Source organism: Lathamus discolor, chromosome 5 (genome assembly GCF_037157495.1).
Source record: "Lathamus discolor isolate bLatDis1 chromosome 5, bLatDis1.hap1, whole genome shotgun sequence".
Lineage (NCBI taxonomy): Eukaryota > Metazoa > Chordata > Aves > Psittaciformes > Psittacidae > Lathamus > Lathamus discolor.
In genome coordinates this window covers 18,456,645-18,481,464 of record NC_088888.1, presented here as the reverse complement: position 1 = coordinate 18,481,464, position 24,820 = coordinate 18,456,645, and the positions used below count along the sequence as shown (strand labels likewise).

At 50.2% G+C, this 24,820-nt stretch overlaps 2 protein-coding genes across 7 annotated transcripts in view; one reads left to right on the top strand and one right to left on the bottom strand.

Moving 5' to 3' along the window:
* Positions 1 to 226: 226 nt before the first annotated feature.
* Positions 227 to 24,472, bottom strand: ABCC10 (ATP binding cassette subfamily C member 10). Of its 5 annotated transcripts, none has more exons than XM_065679934.1 (22): positions 24,446 to 24,472; positions 17,579 to 17,775; positions 15,258 to 16,626; positions 13,780 to 14,007; positions 13,427 to 13,583; positions 12,593 to 12,732; positions 12,055 to 12,134; positions 11,742 to 11,913; positions 11,051 to 11,149; positions 10,643 to 10,832; positions 8,336 to 8,413; positions 7,765 to 7,956; positions 7,205 to 7,340; positions 6,627 to 6,822; positions 5,495 to 5,838; positions 5,167 to 5,336; positions 4,707 to 4,867; positions 4,033 to 4,286; positions 3,563 to 3,708; positions 2,990 to 3,087; positions 2,680 to 2,792; positions 227 to 736 (listed from the first exon to the last, which is right to left on the bottom strand). In XM_065679934.1, exons 2-22 carry the CDS (start codon positions 17,737 to 17,739, stop codon positions 601 to 603), a joined length of 4,620 nt encoding a protein of 1,539 aa, XP_065536006.1. In that variant the 5' UTR covers positions 17,740 to 17,775; positions 24,446 to 24,472; the 3' UTR covers positions 227 to 600. The 5 variants fall into 5 exon arrangements, with proteins under 5 accessions (XP_065536006.1, XP_065536005.1, XP_065536004.1 ...); XM_065679933.1 differs by lacking the exon at positions 24,446 to 24,472 and adding an exon at positions 18,518 to 18,772; XM_065679932.1 differs by lacking the exon at positions 24,446 to 24,472 and adding an exon at positions 18,251 to 18,433.
* The window catches only part of ZNF318 (zinc finger protein 318), a 29,191-nt gene continuing 28,743 nt past the window's right edge, over positions 24,373 to 24,820 (top strand). For both annotated transcript variants that reach the window (XR_010612899.1, XM_065679930.1), the window contains exon 1: positions 24,373 to 24,820. Coding sequence is in view for 1 of the 2 variants with exons in the window: in XM_065679930.1 (XP_065536002.1) it covers positions 24,440 to 24,820 (381 nt within the window). In the remaining variant the exon portion in view is untranslated.

Sequence of the window (24,820 nt, the reverse complement as noted above, 5' to 3'; positions counted from 1 at the left end):
ATATAACCAACCACATTCTGGCCCTTCAGGGGAAGGGCTTTTCCACTATAAAGTGGAGGAAAAGCAGCAAGGTCCCCAGGTGCAACCCTCTGGGCTTTGAAAGGTCAGTGTCCTCGGAAAGTAGGGAGGAAGTAGGGTTGTCTTTGTGCAGAGAAGGCACTACTGCTGTATGTCACAAGGAAGTCTGTGTCTCGGGGAAAGGGGACAGGTACCTGAATAACAGAGCTTCACAACGTTTCCACTTTTATTTTAAATTGTACATGTGAGACTGTCTCAGATCACGATTCACTGATTGTTCAGTGAGCAGAAAATCCCTCTGTCATCTCAAAGGGGAGCCTTGGAGGGGAGAAGTACCCCAACAGCCAGGCTTGCATGGCCCTAAGCACCAGATCACATCTTCCCTACTAAAGGAAAGGCTGCAGTGCCAGGCAGGAGCCTCAGGGAATCCCTGAGGACCCACAATCACTGTCTGCAGGCAGGAATAAACGCTTCTCTCACCCCAGCAGCTACTGGCCCTGCAGTGACAGGGCTGATAGCTGAGGTGAAGGGAAAGCCAGTCACAGAGCCATGAGGGCTGCCTGGGCTCAGCCCAGGAGGAAGTCACTGCTGCCCGCTGTGCAGGAGGCGCTGGAACAAGGAGCCATCTTTCTGGCTTAGGTGGGTGGGTGAATCCAGCTCTGCCACTCTCCCAGCCTGCATCACCAGCACACGGTCCGAGTCCAGGATGGTGTTCAACCTGTGGACAGCAAACACCAGGATACACACTGGTGTATCTGAGGAGAAACCCTGAATACTGCTTCCCTTGCTGTCAAGGGGTGTCCCAAGACATTGCCAACATCAGGATCTGTGGACCATCTCCCTTTGCACTCAGGTGCACACTGCAGTCCAGCTCCCAGAAAGCCTCTGCATGCTGCTGAAATGCACCACCTCTTAGGAGAGCACAGCAATGCTCTGGGCATGGCAGGCCATCAGGAGCACAGAGAGAAGCTCAGGGCATGCCTGATTCTAGGGTTGCACAAGATGTCTCTTTTCCACAGGAGAGTTATTGAGTTGCTTCTGTTTGCCCCTACATTTCCTCACCTGCCACCTCCTGAGGGCTGCAGAAGTGGACTTGAGCATCAGTTGCCACTCCCCAGCTATCTGGCATCTCTGCTTACACTGTCATCACCAGTGGATTTGTGGTTGCCAGACTGCCAACCACCACACCCACACCCCAAGCGTGCACCCTGTTCTGCCCAAATTACTAAGCATGGCAGCAACCTCTGGCCCTGGGGAGGGAAGACAGGGCAGCAGGAATGTCTTTACACAGTCATGTCCTGTTCAGTGCTGAACTACAGCCCTACAAATCTGGAAGACATTGTACGCAATTTGAACAGGCAGAAAGCATTGTGGAGTTAAGGACTTTAGTTACACATCCATCCCCAAAAGAGTGCCAGGCTGCAGCACTGGAAATGATGTGGAGGGGCAATGGACAAGTACTGAGTCATTTCCCAGCCTAGATTTTCACCTAACCATCCAATTATGGTTCACCCAAAGCTGATGCCATTACCACCTCTCTTTCCTTACTACTCTCCCCCATCTCTCCTCAACCCAGTGCAAGAGGGGCTGGGGCCATCTTCAACCCAGTCTTGTTGCCTCACCTTCTGCCACTCCTTCCTCTGCTGGTTCTCCTCTCAAGAGGTGAACCTCTCCATCAGAGGTGGCCTCCCTCCACCCAACCCAAACACACCTCAGCCCACGGTGCTCTTACCTTTCTACTCTATTTAGGCATAATATCACTAGTGTATGAACCACATTCCCTCCACACCCCTCCTGCCTCCATCCTATCTGATGTATTTAACTAGACCCACCTGATTCACTTTCCGTGGCCAGCCCACCCTGTTACCCATCACTCCCACTGCTGTGCACCAGGACACCAGCCCCTGCTCATTTGGTTTTTATTTTTGTGGTATCCTTTGTGTTTTGAAAACACCCTCCAAACAACTGCATAACCCTCCTCCCAACTCTTCTCCATTTGGCAAGAGTAAGAGCACCCTGGGCAGATAGCACTACCTAATGCTAACATATCCCTTCTCAGTATCCACGGTATTCATGTTTTGCCCTCCTCCCTCCGCTCGCAGCTAGCTACTCTCCTTACTCTAACCCTAAATTTCTCATCTGAGGGGCAGGCACTGTTGCTGTGTCTTGCCCGGGCTTTGGAAAAAAGATACCCAGCGTTCTGCCTGCCCAAAAGCTGGCTGCAGCCCTTGGCCACGGCTGTCCTGCAGTGCCCTCTACTGAGCCAGAGAGACCGGCTCCTACCCAGTCTCCGTGCTGCTCCTTTCACGAGATAGCTGCCCATTACTCCTTGTTCTAAACTGGCAGAACCACGAGGTCCGATTCACGCCCCAGTCCCAAGAAGCAGTGCCCAGGAAGAGCCATCTGCCATACAGTGCGGCGTTTTGCCCTTTGCTGTCCCCCAATTTCTGGGTACAACATTTCCACATGCAGTTGTTCTCAGCACCCAGGGCAAATAAAGCAAAAAAAAGGCAAGTAGGCAAGATCCCGCCTTTTGCACTTGAAAAGCCTCATCACGGAGTCCTCCCTGCTCACCTCAAGGCCCAGGAGTGGTAGAATAGCTCCACCTCTCCCTGTGAGTGGTGGCATGAATTTAGACACAAAGTGCTGCTTCCTGCGTACCTGTGAGCGATCGTCAGAACAGTTTTGTCAGCAAAGCGCTGGCGGATGGTCTGCTGCAGCAGCTGGTCTGTCTTCTGATCCACACTGGCTGTGGCCTCATCAATGCACAGTACCTGCCAGGGACAGAGAGTAATGGGAGCTCCTCAAGCACCCCAGGGGACACCCCAATCCCTCCTGAGAGAAAGCCCGATGAGGTAGCACAGGATGTCTGCTGCCATCACGCCCCAACTCTGGAGCACTCTGCTGCTCCCACACACCCATCAGCAGCTCACTCGCCTTCCCCCCTGCTCTGGGGAGGCAGGGCACTCACCTTGGCCTGCGTCAGGAGGGCTCTTGCCAGACACACCAGCTGCCTCTGGCCCACAGACAGACTCTTGCCCCTCTCTCCCAGCTCGCTGTCCAATCCACCTGTGGGGGTCAAGCTCAGCAGTCACACCACCAGGCTCTGTGCAGGGCCCCAAACAGCTTCTCCCGCCTGGGTCTTTTCCAGAAGCACTCAGTATCCCAATTCTCCTCAAGCCCAGGCACTGGGAACCAGAGCCTTTATGCTCGGATGCAAGCAACATGTGGCACAGAAATGCCACATTCCCCTAGAACTAGGGGCTGGCTTATCTCTCAGGCTTTGCTGTAACATCCACTGGGGCCAGGTCTCATCAGCAAGATCGTGCCACCAATCCATCATCTGCCAGTCCCTTGCCACTATCCCTCATGGAATGCCAATAACTCCCACAGACCTGTTCCCACCCTGGTCCTTGTGTTCACCTAACCAGTTCCCCAGTGCATTCACCTGGACCTTTTACTCATCTCCCTGACTGAGCTAAGGCCTTCTCCTCTGTCTCAGTACCAGGGCTCACCAGCTGCTTCTTACTGGGTTCAGACTCACCCATCTGAGTAACAGTATCCCACAGGTGGCACTGCTCTAGCACCTCACGGAGCTCAGCATCTGTCCGTTTTCCCTGGGGGTCCAAGTTCTCTCGGATTGAGCCACTGAACAAAAATGGATCCTGGGGGATGATGGCCAGCCTAGATCTGCAACCAAATGAGAGCTGAGGGCTCATGGGGTAGGTTCCACAGAAAAACAAAGGCCAGTCATTTTTCCTTCCTGGGGTGTGGTGTCTTTGCTTGCTGCATATTTTAGAGGCAAAGAAACATAGGTAACATCCTCAGCCTAGTTTCTTCAGCACCGCTGTTCAGAAACAACTGAGCAACTCATAGGAAACTGCCACGATCAGCAAGAGAGTGCCATGATTATAAGTCCTTTGCTCCTTACTCTTCTCTTCGGTACCCAACCACTGACAGCTCTCAGCCTCCAGCCCCCGCCAGCTACCCTCCACTGTGCTCAGCCCTCCGTACCTCAGCTCGTCCAAGCCCACCAGCTTGCTGTTGACACCATCCAGGAGAATCTGCCCTGATTTCAGCTCCAGCATGCGGAAAAGGGCCAAGAAAAGGGTGGATTTTCCAGATCCTGTGCGACCCACAATCCCCACCTTCTCTCCAGGGTAAATGGTGAAGCTCACACCATCAAGTGCATTAGGCAAGCCTGCTCGGTAGGCCAGGACCACTTGCTGGAACTCCACAAGCCCCCGACTTGGCCAGTCATCAGCAACCTAAAAGGGATGCATAGGTGAGACAGGGTATGACTGTGACCCACTATCATCTTCAGCGTCACCTCCCCACAGGCCAAGCCCCATTTCTCCCTTTGGATGGATGGCTGGCTTCTGAGCAGACCCAATGCACAGCACTGCTCCAATTGCAGTCCCCTTCTAGGCTTGTTTTTCTCTCATAGCTTGGACCCCAGCACCTGTTCTGCTCTCCTACCCCTTCCCATCATTCCAACTTTCACCAGCTCCTGCCAGAGATTCATCTTCCTCAGGAGACGTACTGGTAAAGAATGAGCAATCAAGGTGGTTTCTAAGGCTGAGGTATCTCCGCTTATTAACTGGAACCCTGCAATCTCCCCAGGAGGCAAGTGCAGGGCACAGAGTCAGAAGATGGGTCTGTCCTAGAGAACACATTTGAGCTTTTACCTGGACCAGTTTACCCTGGGGCTCCATGGGGATGTCTGTGCTGTACTCCTCTGTCCGCTCCACACTCACCATCATGGTCTCTGTCAGAGTGAAGCTGGAAATGAGACCTGAGAGCAGGTTTGTGACTGACAGGGCATATGAGAGTGCCAGACCCACAAGTCCTGCAAGGACAAAAGCATAAGGAAGAATGTTATTGGCAGAGAAGGAGCTGGGATCTTGGTGACAGGATGAGGAAACAAAGAAGTCAGCACCCTGGAGTCTGGGATCCCACTTGAGGATGGGGACACACAGGAGGAGAACACAAGCTGAAGCACTATACTGTAGGTGACTTGCTGAGGGACAGGGAGCAGGAGCTCTGGATCTTATCCCATGTAGAAAGATATGCAACTCGGGGCTAGGAGAGGAGGAACCCCTTGGCCACAGCCTAGGAGCGGGCACAGTACAATTCCTAGCAGCCTACCTGGATTTCCCAGTTGCTTCTGGTGCTGGATAATAGCAATTCCTGCAATAGCAGTAACCACAGCAACTCCAATCATCTGCAAGCGGATGTCCAGCCACTGCATTGCTGTGTTGCTGGCAAAGAGACAGTGCTGGTTCTGCTCCAGGCGCAGCTGATTCTCCAACTCAAACCTGGCAGGTACACAACAGATGTTTACACTACTTAACCTCCATTCCTGCTGCCCCACACCAAGAGCATTCCTGCTACCCTACAATTAGCCCTATATCAGAAAGGCCCTGGTATATAAAGCCAAAGCTCTGGCTCACTGGGTGCTCTTTTTTCTACTCACCTTTGTGTTGCCCTCATGGCTCTGATACTGCTCAGTCCAGAGAGGGTCTCTGAGAAGTGAGTGTAAACAGGTGACAGGGTGATACTGTAAAGGCGTTTCAGCTCCCGGGACGTGCGCCGGTAATAGCGCTGGATGGAGAAGTAGAGGGCAGCCAAGGGGATTAAAATTAGACCAATCCAAGGGAGGCCATAGGTGATTATCACCAGCATGCCCAAAAGCCCATACATGTTGGCCAGGAAGATATTGAGGATAAATGGCAGGCTGTCGTCCACACTGTACAGGTCTGAGGAGAAGCGGTTCAGGATCCGGCCTGTTGGTGTGGTGTCAAAGAAGGTAACTGTGGCCTGGCAACAAGGGAACCAAAAAGTAAGAACCAGTCAGCTACAGTGAGATCTAGCCACAGAACAGTGCCCAGGAGATCAGCACCATGGGCAGCAGATAAGGCCACAAAGGGGTGGCCATGACAGACCCCTTGCTTTCCTTGGTTGAAGAAGAAATCTCAGATTCCAAAGCCAGCATCCACTTGCAGCCAAGGAACTCATGCTGTTTATATGGTAAAAGGAAGGAGCCCTTCTGTGGTGAATGGCAGACAGCTACCGAGAGAGCAGTGACTCAGATCCCATACTGGCCCACCAGCAGCCAGTGAGACAACCCTCTAATCCTAGCCTCTAATCCTATCTTCCAAACCTTTAATCCTTACTCTAGCCCAAGAACCCAAGGATGCCCAAATACTGAAGAAAGTTAATCGGCACATGCCAGCATTAGCCCTAAATCTTGCCTAATGATTCCTTCCAATTTCATCTGAATCTGAGCTCATGATGAGTAGCAAAAGCTACTTGGATTCAATTGGCCTTCATCTTCCCATATATCTAAGCCTAATGAATGGATGCAGGTGGTAGTCATAACTCCCCTCCCCCACCATGGAATGGAACAAGGTTTATGGGACAAATTTAGAACCTCAGCTCATTGGTCCCTTGTTCTGGCTGTGGTGCAGCCGTTTTTGGATATAGTCAGCTAATACCAGCAGAAACCCTAATCCACCTCCCAAACCCTTACTCCCAACTAGGAGAAAAGTGTCAAGGCAGAGTGACTTGAAGAAGCCTCAGCCTGCACTGGATTTTTTGACCATTACCTTTAGAACCCTCTGGAGCAGTCGGTTGTGAATGACAGTGGCAGCACGGATACTGCCGTAAGCAAAGAGGAAGGCCCGAAGAATGGTGAAGAGGGAGTTGGCCACTGCAATGCTTCCGTAAACTATCAGGTAAAAATTCACATCCAGTGAGCCATTGGAAGGGGCTGGGGTGGTGTCCAAAGCCTGAATGGGGGAGCTGGAACACAGAAGGAAGAAGATTAGGAATCTGCTAAGGTCCCAATGCGAGTGAACTCACAGATAGGGCATAAGAACCTAGGAGCATGCTCAAGGGGAAACCAGGACACTTAAACCTGATACTCCTGTGATACCCCTTTGGCTCTCTGTGACAAACACTTTGATTACTATGCAGCTAGCTTCCACCAGCCCCAGGCAGAAGCCCTTTGGGCCCCTCATCAGGTCAGAGATTTCGATTCTCTTTGTAAAAGCAGCCACTCAGATCCCCTGCAGTGGGGTGGTCAGTTTATTCCTGCTCTCAAAAAGGATCTTCACAGGAAATGCAGTTAAAGGCAAAAATGGGAGTGTGTTCCTGTTGGCATCTCCTGACCAGATTCACTTACACAAGCCCAACAATGGAGAAGAGAAGCAACTCTGGCGAAGGTGGGGAAGCTGAGCAGACCATCACAGAAGTATTTGCTGTCTGGGATATGCTGGAGATCCAGTGTGAGAGCCACCAATCTGAAATATTTCTGGATGCTACAAAGAAAGACAGACTACATAAAGAGGGATTCAACCTTCCAGTCAGCAAATATGAAGCAGAAAAGCTGGAGGGGAAGCTCTTGGACAACTTTTGTTATTGCCTCACTGCCCAGTCTAGTCTTCCCCTGCCTGCCTGCTCCACTGTTAGCAGTATAGCAGGAGCAAGGGAACAGTCTTGAGCTGCAGTGGCAACAGGGGAGTGCTAGAGAAGCAGACACACAACTGCAGCAGTAAGATCCTGCTGCCACATGTGCTCCCTCACAACTGTGATACGTTAGCCTGGGGAAAAGAACAGGGATCTTCCTGCTGTAGGGAGAGCAATTAAACCCCTGGCCTCTTTTCTTCCCTGAACTCCATGCAACTAGGGAATGAGAGGTGAGGAATGTTTAAAGAGAGATGTGCTGCTGGGCCATTCTCTCACCTTGCATCAGGAACAGAGAGAAGAGAATGGATAATGCCAAGCAGCTGCCCACTGCCAGCCAATATGCCTTGTAAACCTGAAAAGCTACTGCCCCTTCTTTCTTCTCTTCCTCCTTGTGGATTAGATGATTGTTTGGGGTTGTTTCTTCTGTTTCTGTCTCTACAGCCTCTTCTTGGCCCTGTTCATCGGGGGCTGTGGGAATGGAGGTAAAAGCAAAGGTCAGTGTAACCTAAGTTCTTCCTACAGCTGCTCCTTGCTGTGAACAGAGCAAGTCTAGGCTATGAGGGAGACTTTTATTCCCTCCTCTTTCAAGATAGTGCACCAATCCTGGCAGACCTTCAAAGCTGGACCACAAGTGGAACAAGACTCAAACAGTGCTCCAGACTAATATCCAATGATACAAGGGCTTCCCCTCCTCTATGCACACACTACCCAAAGATCAGTACTGCCACAGCAGAGCAAGGTAGTGGGATATCTGCTCTAAGGCCAGCAGCTATCAGGTACGGGTTCTGTCTGGGTGGTCAGCTGAGTTGTGCTGGCCCAGCCCCCCTCAAGCTTGCCACATACAGACCTTTATTCTTCTGCCTCTTGTCCATATTCTTGAACTTGGGGAAGAATTCCACAAGTGGCAAGATATCAGCTGGTGTACCTGCAAAGAGAGACATGCAAAACTTCGGTCTGGGACAAACAGCTGTCAGTTACTCACTGCCTCTTGCTATGAAATGGCAGTTTTGTTCTCTCACAACATAGAATCACAGAATCCCAAGGGTTGGAAGGGACCTAAAAAGATCATCTAGTCCAACCCCCCTGCAAGAGCAGGGTAACCTACAGTACATCACACAGGAACTTGTCCAGGCGGGCCTTGAATATCTCCAGTGTAGGAGACTCCACAACCCCCCTGGGCAGCCTGTTCCAGTGCTCTGTCACTCTTACAGTAAAGAAGTTCTTCCTGATGTTAACGTGGAACTTCCTATGCTCCAGTTTACACCCATTGCCCCTTGTCCTATCACTGGATATCACTGAAAAAAGCCTAGCTCCATCATCCTGACACCTACCCTTCACATATTTGTAAACATTGATGAGGTCACCCCTCAGTCTCCTCTTTTGCAAGCTAAAGAGACCCAGCTCCCTCAGCCTCTCCTCATAAGGGAGATGTTCCACTCCCTTAATCATCTTTGTGGCTCTGCGCTGGACTCCTTCAAGCAATTCCCTGTCCTTCTTGAACAGAGGGGCCCAGAACTGGACGCAATATTCCAGATGCGGCCTCACCAAGGCTGAGTAGAGGGGGAGGAGAACCTCTCTTGACCTACTAACCACTCCCTTTCTAATGCACCCTAAGATGCCATTTGCCTTCTTGGCCACAAGAGCACATTGCTGGCTCATGGTCATCCTCCTATCCACCAGGACCCCCAGGTCCCTTTCCCCTTCACTACTTTCCAGCAGGTCACCCCCCAACCTGTACTGGTACATGGGGTTGTTCTTCCCCAGATGCAAGACTCTACACTTGCCCTTGTTAAATTTCATCCAGTTTCTCCCCGCCCAACTCTCCAGCCTGTCCAGGTCTCGCTGAATGGCAGCACAGTCCTCTGGTGTGTCAGCCACTCCTCCCAGTTTTGTGTCATCAGCAAACTTGCTGAGGGTGCACTCAGTTCCCTCATCCAGGTCATTGATGAAAATATTAAACAGCACCGGTCCCAGCACCGACCCCTGAGGAACTCCACTAGTCACAGACCTCCAGCTAGATTCTGCGCCATTGACCACAACTCTCTGCCTTCTTCCTTTCAACCAGTTCTCGATCCACCTCACTACTTGATCGTCAAGCCCACACTTCCTCAGCTTATCTATGAGGATGCTGTGGGAGACAGTATCAAATGCCTTACTGAAATCAAGAAAAACTACATCTACCGCTCTACCATCATCCCTCCACCTAGTCACTTCCTCATAGAAGGCTATAAGGTTGGTCATACATGACTTCCCCCTCATAAAACCATGTTGGCTGTTCTTAATGACCCCCTCATCCTTGATATGCCTAGTGATGGAGTCAAGAATAAGTTGTTCCATCATCTTTCCAGGGATGGAGGTAAGGCTGACCGGTCTATAATTACCCGGGTCCTCCTTCTTGCCCTTCTTATAGATTGGTGTGACCTTTGCCATCCGCCAATCCTCAGGCACCTCGCCCATTTCCCACGACTTACCAAAGATGATGGAAAGTGGCCCAGCAATGACCTCCGCCAGCTCCCTCAGCACCCGTGGGTGCATTCCATCCGGACCCATCGATTTACAGATGTCCAGTTTGCATAGCTGATCCCTAACCCAATCCTCATCTACCAAAGCAAACTCCTCCTTTGTCCTGACTCCTTCTGGGGCTATAGAAATCCGGGGCCCTCGGGGAGAGTCTGCAGGAGTAAAGACAGAGGCAAAGAAGGCATTCAGCACCTCTGCCTTCTTTATATCCTCTGTCTCCAGGGTACCCACTTCGTTCAGCAGTGGGCCTATATTGCCTCTTGTTTTAGTTTTATTTGCTATGTATTTGAAGAAGCCCTTTCTATTGTCTTTAACCCGACTAGCAAGATTGAGTTCCAAGGAGGCCTATTTTCTATTTCCTATTTTCTCTCACAGTACCTGCACCCTTGAAGCCCTGCTCCATATAACCTGCTATGGCCTTCTGCCTTAGCCCCCCAGCTCTAGGGTTGTCCTGTTTTATCTGTGCATCTGCACATTTCCTTCCACCCCATTTTTGCCCACAAGCAGAGTCCTCAAGCTCTTTATCACTGGGTTCCCACTAGTTAATCCTACTCCCTCATGTTCATCTTTGCTCAAGCCATTTCAAGACTGGCACACAGGCAAGAATGAATACATGACAGGACAGCCAGTGTACCTGTCTTAACTATTCTGCCATTGTCTATCAACAACAAGGCATCAGCTTTCTCCAGAAACTCTGTCCTGTGGGTGCAAAGGATCCTGGTCTTGTGTTTGAGAACTCCAAGAATGCATTTCTGCATAAGGTGGTTGGCTACCTCTGCATCAACAGCAGCCAGGGGATCATCAAGGAGGTAAAACTCTTTCTCCTGATAGGGAGACAAAAGACAAAGATACAGCTGCAGGCCCTGCTGTAATGAAAAGTACAAGTGCTGCTGTGTGGTGAACCACCAGCACATTTAGGCCAGCACAATGTGGTTTAAGACACGCTGGCAGAGCACACTGTAGAGCTGGGTACTTCCAGCTTCTTTACATCTGACTTAGCACTGGGCACACTCTGCCACAGCATGACTCCTTTGCTACTTACCTGGTAAACGGCTCTGGCAAGGGCTATTCGAGCTTTCTGTCCCCCACTGAGTGTCACACCATTTTCACCCACCTCTGTCTGGTCACCTGCTGGTAAACTCTGAAACATTCAAGAAAATCCACTTAGAAGGGACAGGAAACTACTGGGGAGCCAGAGCCAGAACAGTGGGGTACCTCCCCTGGCTCTGGCAGTAATTCCTTAGGGTGACACCTTACCAAAAATTAAACCATGCAACAGTCTATACACTGGTTCTGCAGACAATTGGCAAGCTTGGCATTTATGCAACTAAACTCTCTTGCACTCCACAATATGGTAGCCACAACTGAACTATCTACTGAGAGCGACTTCTAGTCTAAGATAACTCTGAAATAAACAAATAAAAATAAAACTCAAGTAAGTATCTTGCCTTTACAGAGTATTTGTAGCTCCCACCAAAGCAAACAGTTGCTCCCAGCGCTTGTCACATCAGAAAATCAGGCATCAGCTTATAAACTGGGAGAAGACTAGCTTCCTACCATATATAACAGCCAGGTTTGCTGGCTAACACAGCCAGAAGGCTCAAATTCAGTGACTTATTGAAAGGAGCACCACAGACTCAGCCCTTCCAGATCCCAGGAAAGTTCCTTCTTATCTAAAAAAGCATCAGCTGCTGATAGGCCCTGCCTGAAAACCCCAGCTGTCATCTACTCACGTTCAGGTCCTCAGAAAGGGCACAGGCCTCCACCACCTCCTCATACAGCCTTGCATCATATTCCCGCCCAAAAAGGATGTTCTCTCGGACAGTGGTAAATTGTATCCAAGGCTCTTGTGTGGCCAAACCAAATCCTTGCTCCAGGTCACTAATATACACTCGTCCACCTTGTCTGCAAGTGCACCAGAAGTGGGTAGAAAGGGCAACAAAGAGAACTGGTGGCAGACCAAAATGGCCTACAAATGACACTGGATAGTCCCTGCCTGCTGTGGCGTGGAGGAACCAATCAGGCAGAAGTCTTTCGGGTACTTACTTAATGAGCTCTCCAGAGATGGCTGCAAGCAGAGAGCTTTTCCCAGAGCCAACCTTCCCAATAACCCCCAGAAGCATCCCCTGCAAAGGTAAATGAAAAAGAGCAGTGTGATGTGCTAATACAGAGCGGCTTGTCCAGATTTCTTGAGCCACTGTAAGAAATCTGACTGCTGTTACAAACTAGGATTATCTCACAGGTTCAGCAGCAGAGCTGGGTGAAGTTGGTGGGTAAACCAGACTCCTGATACAGCAGGCCACAAGTCTGCAAGGAGTGTTAACGCTGGAGCCCAGCTGTGCTCCCTGCCCAGTCATCTCCTTCAGCAGTGGTCGAAAGCAGAGGGAGCTGGTTTATCTTGTCTGTAATCTCTCACCTGAATCTCCTCCAGTACCCTTCAGCTCTGAGAGTTGTGATGTGTGCCTCTTGGCCAACAGAAAATTTTGATGCACAGCTCACAAGACCGGGAGAACATGAAAACATGCTCCCTCTGCTCCATTCTCTAGTGCTATTCTTCTCTATTACCTCCTGCAGCGTTGCTCACCTTTCTCACTGACAGGTTCTCAATGTGCAGTTGAAGACCACCTGTGGATAAGGGCTGCCTGGTGCTTTCCTCCTCAACTGGCACCCATGAGAAGGATGCACATTGCATCTCCATGGCAACAGCAGTACCTGAAGGGCTATCTGCAAGAGAAAAGCAGCATAGCATTGCACTATGAGAAGACCAGAAAATTAAATGCAGCTGGCATCAGAGATACTATCAGCTTTGTTCCCAAATGGATGAGGCCACAGACAAGGCACTGCCATGATGCCCTTGACCCAAGCACAGAATGAGATGCTTGCCTGCTAACCTGCCCTTAAACTTATACTTCCTCCAACCCTCCTGTTTCCAGCTCCCACCAGACACACCGGGTGACCTGTTGGCTGTCATGGAGACACAGTAAGGATGACTTGTTGAAGGTAAAAGAATGGCAGGGAGCCAGCAAAAGGCAAGGAAGGAGAAAAAATGAGCAGGAATGGCTCAGGAGAGGGGCGTGCAGGCAACCCTTTCTGACAGGCAAAGCCAAGGTTGTTGATGGTTTCCTTTTCAGAAGAGCTTTGGACAAAGGAGGGAGTAGCTTCTTCTAAATGGACACTAACAACAGGGTTTTGTGAGGACAAGCAATGGCCTACTATTGGTAAAGAGGAATGCTACAGCCTTGTCTCCCATTTTCCACAGACATGAAGTGCCTTCACTCTGCCCCTGACAACTGAATGTCTTGAATGATGGGGATGACAGCCAGCCGCCCTCCAGTACTGCCCCTGGCCACACACCTCAGCTCTGTTCCAAGTGTCCCCTGCCCAGGGTACCAAGCCCAGCAGCATTCTCTGACATTACCTAGGGCATAATAAGCTTCCAGGTCTTGGTCCACAAGTTCAAGGAAACACTGGATTCGATCCAGGGAAACTTTAGCTTCCAAGGTCCCATTCAACACCCACGGGAAGCTGTTGAGGGGCAGAATAAGCATCCCAACAAGGGCCAATGCTGTGAACACCTGCATGGGTAAGGAAACAGCCATGAGTTGGAGGCAGGACCTCCCTCACCTCTTGTATTCTCCAAACAGCTTCACCAGTGAGAGCCTGAAGAGCTGTGGGGTGACACAGGTAGGTTTATTTCCCAGAGACTGCAGCCCCACTGTAGATTGTCCTCTGTATGAGACAAGACCGGAGCTCTCCCTACCACTTACTCACCTTTGTGGCAGTGAGCTGGTGACCCAAGAAGACATAGGTGATGAAAATGGTAATGGAGACTACAACAGGCAGTGCTGCCCACAGATACACGCACACAGCATCCAAGCACTTGATGGCTCGTAGCTTCTGCAGCTCTTTATCCCGGCAGGCATTTATCCTGGTGCTGAAGTGCTTCTCCCAGGCATAAAACTTGATCACACGAATGCCACATAGGAACTCTGTCATAAGCTGCGGGCAAAGAGGAAAATCGCATAGAACAACCAGTGCTTGCCTAACGCACCAAATGTCAGCTAGGCATCTGCGCAGGGGCCAGATTTGCAGTTGCCTCCTGTTAAGGGCCAGGCTAGAGATACCAGCAACCATTCATTGCTATCAAAGACATAAACTCAAGCGGCAGCTACTGGGAACTTCGCTCGTACTCATCCCACCAGCTCCCTCAACCACCTGTGCCATGTATGGCTCAGGAAAAGGCAAAATATTACCCTACTTCACAACTGAAGGATGTGAAACACAGGTGAAAGCACATGTGGAATTACTGTCTCCAGCCTGGATGCCATTTACCTCCATTGACCTGACAGCACCTTGAGATAATAAAACCCGACCCTCAGGCCAGTGCTGCCCTGGCACAGCTAGCCTGTATCCAGAGGCTGGCTGCCGCACATCCTGCAGCTCAGGTGTCCCATTAACATGCTGTCCTCTAATCGCTGCTCTCAGGCCAGCTTGTGCAGAGCAAGCTGAGATGTGTCTGTACTCAACACAAAACTAACAAGACAGACTTCACTCCTTCATAGCTGAAGAAAGTCCAGCTTAACCATTATAACTTCATGCACCTTGTGTTGGGAAAAGAAATAAGTTTACAGCTCACAACAGTTCTAACATGGAGTTGAATTACATTTAATACTTCCAAAGCATGATGGAAATGGTGAAAGTGCTGTCCCTTGCATTTGAAATAAAAGGCTAAAAGGTGGGAACCTAATGTTTGATGTGGCAAAGACACGGCACAGCAAATACGCAAAAATCAGTGGAAAAGATGACCGAGGGTGCTAAGCTTGGAGCAATATAAAACCACTACATCCATGATCATTGCCTTTGTCCAGAGTGCAAGCCACCTCACCACTGATGGCATTACTGGAGCAATCCTAGATGGAAGCATCTCTAGAGGAAGCAATCAGGAGTCCCACCTTAAGTACTACATGCAGAAGAGAAACCTGCAAGGGAACTTGCATTAGCCAAGGGAACAAGACAAGCATTAGAGGTTCACTGTCTTGTGGGTGGTGAAACTGCGTCACCCTGAAATACTTTTGAACCAAGTGTCTCTGTGTGTGTGCTCCCTCTAGCATTTTTCCCAATAGCTTTGGATCATCACAAGCAGCCAAAAAGCCAATGTTCTAGGGACAAATGGGGAGCAAACACAGCAACAAACTCAGACAGAAAATCCTGAAAGAATTAATGCCCCAGAGTCACCAGCTCGACCTCACCTTGACCCGTGCATCCTTGTGTTTCAGCATCTCCTTGTTATTCATCACAATGTAGTTAGCTATGACCTTGTTTATGGGCACAAGCAGCAGCGCCAGGGCCAAGCCTCCCAGAAAGGCTACCCCCACTTGCTGGTAGAGGAGGTAGAGGGTAATGGCAAACTGGAAAGGAAGGCTCCACACCTCGTGCAAGCTGAGGCAGAAGTTGACCAACCTACTGGTGTCCGTGCTCATGAAGTTGACAATTTCCCCTACTGTGAAGCGCGTAACACTGGCACTGCTGACACGCAGAGCCTTGTGGTAGATGGCAGAAATGACGGCAGCCCGCACCATCAGTGTCACCTTGTTCACCTCATAGCTGAATTGGTTCCGCAAAAGAGCACCCAGGAAGGAGCCAGCAAAGAGCCCGAGGGCATAGAGCACCCCATGGCTCAGGGGCTCCTGCCGTGACTCCATGAAGTTCACCAGCAGGTTCAGAAGCAGAGGACCTGAGAAACCCAGCAGGTTGCCAGCCAGCTTCAGAAGTCCAAGGGAGTAGAAACGAAGCCCAAAGGCTGCATGAAGAACTGAGAAGAGTTGCACGGCCTCCTGGCCACAGTGCAAGCTGTCTGGGGCATCGCTATTCCCATCGCCTCCAGCAATGATTGAGCTAGTAAGAGACACCGTCTCCTCCTCTACTTGGTGCAGAGCTGCCTTCTTCTGCCAACAAGAGTAGAACCGCTCACAGACCCTGGCAGCCTCCAGCTGGCGAGGAAGTACACGGACATCCTGTGGTTGGTTCAGCTTACACTGATAGCCACATTTCATAAGAGGGTTCATCCAAATATAAAAGAAGCGTGAGAGCCAGCTCTCACCATCTTCTGACACTCTCTGCTGATCAGGCACTGGGATCCCTGGCTCTGAGATGAGCTGGCCTTGTTGCCAGGAGCTGTTGATGGAGAGGAAGTCTTGCCTGCCAGCAGTGGGCAAGAGGTAGGCTATCACATACACAAGCAGAGAGGCCAGCTGAAGGCAGAGAATGGCGAACCTGGAGGAGGCAGCAGGGTGGGCAGGTGACCAAGCTGTCCCGCTTTGGTAGTACCACACCAGCGTGATGATGAATGAAGGTATGGGCAAAAGAGTGAGGAGGGCCAGGGCAGCAGGGCCTCTGGTAAAACTGTGAATGGACTTGCAGAGCGTGAGAAGAACAAGGCTGTGCGTGAGCCATGTCAGGGCAGCAGTGCCATTGGCAAGCACTTCCAGGTACACAGGGCCCAGCTCCTGCTGAGAAATGGTGGCTGGGATGGTATCAACAAGGAACAGGCCAGCAAGTACTAAGGATGCGGTGATTCTGCATCCCCACCCTGGCCTGCAAGGCACTCGGGAGCCGATTCTTAAGGAGGAAAGAACAGAGAAAAAATTTACGGTTGAAATTCCATCACCTCTCAGTCGGTACTCTCCTTTCTTCCTCTCCTTTTACCCTCTTTATCCATTCACTCATACTTAAAAGTCCTGGATTCACCTCCCTTGATTTGTAGCTTTTTCAGAATGTTGGCATTGCTCAACCACATCAGGCCAATATTGCCCAGTATCTGATCAATACCAGAGATTCAGGTGCTACCAAAGAATAGCATTTCTCTGCATAAATTTGGTTGCAAACTGATATTTCACGGGCAAATCAGACTGCAGACCTTGAGGACTAACAACAAAGTTTATTTAACTTCTTTAGCACCAATTACAGATGATCACATTCTCTGTGTCTCATCTGTGGTCCTTGATTTCCCTTGTGTTTGTGATATTCTGTCTAGATGCATTATTTCTATCACTGTTGGTTTCAGTGATGCTGCATATGTAAAGTCCATAATTTATAGCCCAACAAAATATTTCATTATCACTTGATTTATTATCCTTTGAACATTGCCACGTTTATGAATTTCAGAACAGCGTAAACAGAAAAACAATTTTTGATTTCTCTCAACCCCTTATTACTTTATTTACCTTTTCCATGCCACCTTGGATTTATATTCTCTCCCAGAAGACTCTCAGTTTCCCCAATCTCCATGCACTGAAATTCTTTTGAAATATTTTCTCACTATAATCACTATAGTGATTTTATGCTCACTACCCAATTCGGTCTTTCTGGATTCCTTTCTGAAGGGACTAGAGTTGTACAACACACTCTGAATTAGAACGGATGCTGACAAACATAATAACTTTATAATATTGTGCTCTTCTCTAATTATGTATTAAGCACATACATTATTAAGGAGAGCTAATTTCCAGCCTTTCCACCTCACCTCCAGTCCTGCATAATAACCAAGCGTGAGACAAGTTAGTTGTCATACCTTGGAGTGCCAAGGAAGCAGGCACTGACCACTGCAAGGACCACATGAGGAATCACATTTAATGTCAGCTGATTAAAGCAATGGCCAATGCTGCCATGATCCCACACAGGGAGTGGGTCCTCTGGGCTGGTTCCACACAAACCAGCCAGGATGTTCTCCATCCTTTGCTGGGAATTCAATCTGAGAGACAGGAGCTCCTAGGGTAGAAAAGAAAGAACAGCATGAGGTACAATAAAAAGGTACAGCCCCAGTCCAAGGTGAACTGTGATAAGAAACGAACGCAGGGATAGAAGCAACTTCCTGGGTCACACAGCCCAGGCCCTGCTGCTGTGCACTTGCTGTCTTAACATCTACTCCACAAAACGATCAAGCTCCATCTCAAAACTGTATTATGTTTTTGTCTCCGTAAGTCACCCTGGGACCCCAGTGCTCTGCGAATTTGATGCTTTCCGCTTGTTTCCAGGCTGATTTTTTTTCGATGCCCTGTTTACCCTTTGGAAACTAACATCAGGAAGCATTTGCCTTTTTACTGCTCACTTTGAAAAATATTTTGAGCTGCTTAAACAATGATCTATCCATTATATTTGCATCTTCAAAGAGAGCGTGTAATAATAACCACCCTCCAAGTCGCTCTGGAGGATGCTGATGCCCGAACAGAAGTCCATGCAATACCTTCAGGCCACCCAGGGGAGGGACACCCGCAGGGCTCCCTCCTCGGTGCCGCCCCCGGGGGCGGAAGCACACCCGGGAGGGCCTAGGCTTTACGCCGGCTGCCGTTCGCTCCGCGGAGCTCATCCCCAGCCCGGGGCCGGCTGAAGGACACAAGCTCGGCACGGGACCCCCGAGACCCCCAACCCGCCCCACCGGGGCGCAACAGCAGTTACCCACACACACACCCCCCCCCGCACGCCGAACTTTGACCCCTGCCCCCCGCCGTACCTTGGTTGGTCCCGCCCCCCACCTCCGCGCTCACCGCAGTGGAAGGGGAGGGAGCGGCGCCGCCCTGTGCGCCCCCTGTGGGCCGGGAGGACGCGCCGCAGCCCTGGCAGCGGGGCCGCAGGGAGGCGCTGTACCAGGCGGTGGGCAAGGAAGTGGCGGCGCGACTCGCACCGGGCGGCCGGAGCAGCAGGCAGCCCGGAGGCCGGAGCGGCGGCCCCGGCCCGAGGCCCGGCCGCAGGCGGCGGCCCAGGTCCCTGCGGCGCCTGGGAGCGGTTGCCATCTATTCGCAAGCAGCTCCAGCTCAGCAGCCTGCAACGCGCCGTGCCGCCGGCGGGCAGATGGCGAACACAGGGAGCGTCAGGGATTCAGGTCAAAAGCATGAGGTCGAGAGGAGGGGTAGAGGGAAACACGTCAAACGCGCAGCTAGTTCAGACCTTTATCTTCTAGTTAAAAACAAACTAAAAATCAGTCCCCGGTCATCAATAAGCACGGTTTTCCCCCAAAATCCTCTAGTTCCTTCCTTGTGCTCTTACTTCCTCTCCTGCTATCACATCTGCCCCACAGTGCCTGGTACCCTGGACGTTTCTATACAGACACTTGTTCTATACTTGCAGTGTCACTGTGTCGATGATCACAGGAGTATCTACTCACTGCTGTGTGTCCAGAAGCCAACACCAGCAGGGATAGCCCAGGCACTACTTCCATGGATATAAACGTGCTGTTACAGGAACAGTGTTCTTTGCTCATAGCAAATGATACAGCGGCAAGAGCACTTTGCCAGCAGTGGATCAGTATGCCCAAAGCAGCAACACTCTCAGCACAGCAGGTAACAGTTGTAAAAAGCCAGATCATTATCTTAGCCTAATACAATCATCTGAGTAACACAAGCGGTGCGTGTTGCATTGGGGGGTGAGTAAATGCTCTACTTCCCAGATGTCAGAAAAGGAGAGGACGTCCAGCCTCATCCCTGACAGACAGGCAAGAACAGGAGTGTGCAGTAAATGTCACCACATCCACCCAGCAATTTTACCTGCTACTGGTGATTTTTATAGCAGATGCACTAAATACTTCACTTCCCACAAGCCCTCCCTCAGTTCTCTCTCATACCAGGGTGAGTAATTCATCACAGGTAGAAAACTATTTTCAGCGTCAGAGGTACAATAAAGCACTCTCTGAACACTATTATCAGTGGGGCGCGCTGAGGAAGGAAAGTATCAGTGACATTCCTGTCTGAGAAAACAGAACAATCTGGCTGAGGGAGTCTGAAGCAGCAGAGATAAGAGCAAGAGCTTGCAGGCCACAGTACGCGCTGATTAGAGTTTCCTTGAAGGGAGCAGGACAGTGCAGTTCTCCTAAAACCATACACACATATATACATGTCATATATACATGCTTTCTCTGAGCATTCTGATTTCTCACAACCCTGGAAGTAATCTTGGCCTGCGTGTCAGAGTTGCAAGGCAGCCTTTTCATGACAGAGCTAGATACTGCTATAGATACTCTGTGCCTTTGGCAGTCTGCTCTGTCTGCCACAGGTTGTCCAAGGGTTTCTAGAATGAACTCTCTGTAGATGCTTTGACAGTAAGTTTTATGTCTTCTCTGCTCAAGGAAGCTTCACTTTAAAAAAATAGTGTGAAAGCAGCAAACTCTCAAGACAGCAAAGAGGGGATGTGTGAGACTGAAGCATGAGCTGCACACAAGTGAAACTTCAAGTTTCATGGTTCTGATGTCTTATTTCCAAATGAAAAAACCCAAACAAAACCCCCCACCAAAACAAACTAACAAACCCCAAGCAAACACCCACTTCCCTGACTGAGAGAAGTTCTCAGGTATCAGGACAAAGACCATCCTTCTCTCTATTACGCTGATCACCCTCAGAGCTTTTCCATTTCAGCCACAGTTCTAGTGTTTTCCACATACTGCATTCTGCTTGCTCATCTCTCCTAAACTCTTCATGTTGAAAAGTATGAACTTTTCCACTTCAGCTGAAAGATGGATAGCTTTCAGAGGCCACAGATCCCAGTTTGCTCCAGACAGCATTATCTATACTCGGATGGGAAAACAAACATAAAGGTTATTTAAAAAAAGGCACCGTAGGAGAACACCAATCCACGCTGCCCTATCTGGTATCACTGGTGCCTGTTCAGTGTACGTGCATTTAGACAGGAACATGACAAGAATCTAAAGAAACATTCCTCCTTTTTGTGCTTGCTTTTGGCTTCCCCTTCTTCTGAATATTGCTGCCTGTGACATTTACTGCTATGTTTTGACTGGTTTAAGATGTGCGCCATGGGGAGTACAGGCTTGTGGGTATACGGCTTACAAAGTACCTTGCACACTATAAATAATCAGACACTTGACATTTACAAAAAATCAGAGCAATCAAAATGAAAGGGGGAAAAAATAGTAACAGGTTTAATTTAATCCACCCTACAGGCCAATGCAGGCCAGATTTTATTCACTATTATCCCGAGTTTTTTAATTCTCTGGATTGGTATGCCCCCAGTGGGGAAGAGCTATCTGCCTTCTCTTATGAGTCTATTTTGTAACAGATGACTTAATACGCCCCGCAGGACTCAGAATCAGGGAACGAGAGCAGGCTGCATGCCCAGTTCACTTCCTAGCTATAAGTAAATATTGAGCTGAAACAGAAGCCAGCCTAGACAAGCCTTAAGTTCAGAACTATCAGCTGTGGTTATTTCGCACCAATAGATGCAAAATCTCTGAAAGGAGTTGTCTGTTTGGATGCATTTTCCGTGCTCCCAGGCAGGGCTCTGCTATCAGCTGAACCATCCTCAAGTTCCATTATGTCATGACCAGGGAAGGTCTGATTAGTTGGCTCAGTCCAAGACTTTTCATGAACAGGCTGCTCTGCCTGAGCCTGAACCACACGCATATCTTGCCCTGTTTTCCAGGGGATAAATTAATGCAAAGCTCAGGAGGCAAAGGGAGTGTCTTCCACAGCACAGTCCCACAAGAGCACTCACTTTGTCACAAAACCACAAGAATTGTTGCTGTTCTTACCAGCAGCCCAGCCATTTAACGTTCAAGGGAGTGCTGCACGCTTGTCTCAGGTCCCTGAATCTAGTTAGTCAGTCATAAAAAGGTAAAAAAGTTATAAGCAAGGTCTTAGGTTTTTCTCCATTACTGCACTGCTTTTTAACCCAATGGTCCAATATGACTTAGCCTCAATTCTGATTTCTGCTTGCTTGCTCATACTGAGCTACTGCTAACTTTTCTGATTCAGTTTTTTTCCTTCTCAGTATTGTTTGCTCCCCTGACTTTCTTATCTGAGGGCTAACGAGAACTCAGAGACACAGTATTACCCCAACACTGCCCTCAGCACACAATTAGCTAAAAAGAATCTCTCCAAGCAGCAGCTAATTGCAAGTTCAAAGATGAGCTTTGGAATTCCAAAGAGGAGTTTGGGAGCTGAACTTGTAGCAGAGCAGACTGACAGGCACCTCTTTTGTCCAGTGAGAGTCTGGAGTGCCAGTCACAGGAGTATTGCAAAAACCTCTGCAAGGCAGAGGCCCAAATTTCAGTACTGGTTTGAGGAGTAATTTAACTGAATCTCACTATGGGTGCTCAGTCCCTTTAAAACCTTAACTGAGTACGTCATGTGATTGAAACATGACACTGCAGCTAGTACAGAATGAGTTTATAAATTGTAATTGTAGAGTAATGCTCAGTAAGATGACAGGGTGCTACAAAATGGTAATGAGCACGAGTCAGTCAAGTATTTTTCTCCAACAAATGGAATTTTTCTGTTCTGAACTCTTTTTACCATTCATTCCTTGAACAGTTTACTTACTGGTGTACTGATAGATGTTTTAATGATCTTTCTGATTCGTTATTGGTATCTGGATTCCTTCACCTTCCAAATGCCACTGACTATCACCAGAAACCACAAGGACATCTCTTGGTCACAAGGTAAAAAGATGTTAGAAAATATCTCCATGTTCTCAGATTTTTCAAAGCTTTTCGATACCATAAGCATATATCACAGCTTTATGTGAGCTGACAGGTTTTGTGTGCAGCTTTTACTCTTGACTGTTCTGAAACCAAGCTGTGGTTTAAAATGATTTTTTGAAAACTGATGTGAAGAAAGCAGTAGCATGGAAAAGACACCCAAAACAAAACAAGTCCATTTTCTCTAGGCTATTCTTCTTTCAGTTGGTGAAACAGAGGTACACAGGTACCTGACATTAATACATGAAAGTGTCTGTGGGTTTTTTTCTTTTAATGAAGAAACAGAACACATTTGGGATAATAGCATATTCCATATAAACTATTTGGATGAGATGTACAATACAAAACTAGAGGGAAAATTCCTAGGTGCACATCAAAGTTGTAGTTATCATAAAGCACAGCTCTGTACCTCACCATGTGTCACCAAATCTGCTGCTTTGGGTAGTTAGTTAGAACAGGTTGCATACCCATTGCCTCCACCATCGTTGTGCTTTGCTCCCACTAGAAGCAGACTTGCAGTCCGCTGGGCCTCTCCAAAGATGACATTCTTATCCCAGGATACTTATAACTGAATTGAGGTCACAGATGAACATCATCAGCCATAGCAGAGAAGGGGAAGGAGTGAACAGTAGTAACTGAAAATAGGTAGTTTTTATATAGCATTGATCATTGGCATAACTAAGCGTATTTCCTGACCCTGTGTAGTGGTGCACTCACACAGAAAATGTCAAGGTGGGGCAGATGGTTTTAATCTAATTGTACACAACACCTCCCAGCAGAAATACCTTGTTACAGTATCACAGACCGCCACCCACCAGCCTGCTCTTGGTTGCTGCTGCTCCAAGTAGTACGCTTCTAATGGTGTCCTGTTCCAGCGAACACAAAACGCAGGCAGTATTTCATCCAAGGCTGCAAATATTGACTGGGTCTCCAAATTCAAACCCTCAATGCACAAAACTTTGCCCAGCTTCTGAACAAAATATAAAGGCTCAAAAATTCAGGAAATGGGAGAACTGTTTCAGAACCTTCATTCCTTTGCGCTCATTACTTTCTACTGCTAGCCCATTTCAGCTGAAGACACTCTTCCTCCTCACCAGCCTCAGCATGAAGTAAGAGAAGCATTTCGTGCTTCACTTGTGAGAATCGAAACTGCTGCGTTTACTTGCCTGCACTATGCAGGGTGGGTAGCCACCGCACAGGTGAGGAGAGGGAGGAGGCAGGAAGCGATTCCTCCCCATCACATCATCCCAGCCCATGGCAGTCACAAGGAAACATGTTCAGAAACCGTATGCGCTGGAAGCTCAGGCTCAGCGCCGCCTCATCGAGCAGCCAAGGATTCATCACTAACACACTTCTGCCTACGGCTACCACCCATGCCAAGTCCCACAGCACAGTGCAAGCAGAAGAAAAGCCACCACCAATGCCCTTGTACTGCTGCCTTAACCTGGAGGGCTACCACCGCCCTGTGGTGAGGCCCGACCGAGGGCCACCCCGCACCGCCTCCCCACAGCTCCCCGGTGTAGCTCCATCAGCCCAGTGGCAGCGGGCCGGGGGAAGCCCCGCAGGACAGTCGGGCAGGATGGAGCAGCCGCCAGGGGAGCGTGACCCCCTCACGGCCACCGGCGAACAGGAGCGGGCAGGGAGGGAGCAGCGCCCCGCCGAGCTCCCGGCTGCCGCCGCTCTCCCCGCCACACGTGACCGGCGCTCGGCGGCTGCCATTTTGTGCAGGCGTCCCCAGGCAACGCCTCCCGTCCCCCGCCCCCTCCGCGGCCCGGGCTTACCCCGCCTCCCCCCCGGCCCCCCCGCCGGTGTCTGGCTCGGGAACGCGCGCAGGGCGGCCGGTGGCGCGCACGCGCGGGGGGTGGGGGGGGTCAGTCGGGGTTACGGTGGGGGGGCCGGGTCAGAGGAGCCGGGGTGACCGCGCAGGCCGCCGGGACCCCCGGCGCCATCATGTACCGCTCCGGCAGCGGCCGCTCCGGCCCCTCGTCCTCGTCTTCTTGTCACCGGCTGAAAGACTGTAGCTCGTCGGGGTCCCGCGCTTCCCGCTCTGGCACATCGGGGCCGGGACCAGGCCGCGGCCGGCCTCCCCCGCCGCCACCCCCCGCCGCTGCCGCCTCCGCCGCCTCCGCCACCTCCGTCTCGCCGCCACGCTCCGCTTCGCCCCGACCTCCGCCGCGCCGCCACCGCTCCCCGTCGGGCCACCGCGGGGCTTCCCGCCGATCCCCGTCGCCGCACCGCAGCAGGAGGTTGCCATCGCCGCCGGGAGCACCGGGGCCCGGGGGTACCCGGGGCCGCCGGGGAAGCGAGCACGGAGACGGCAGCAGCAGCCGG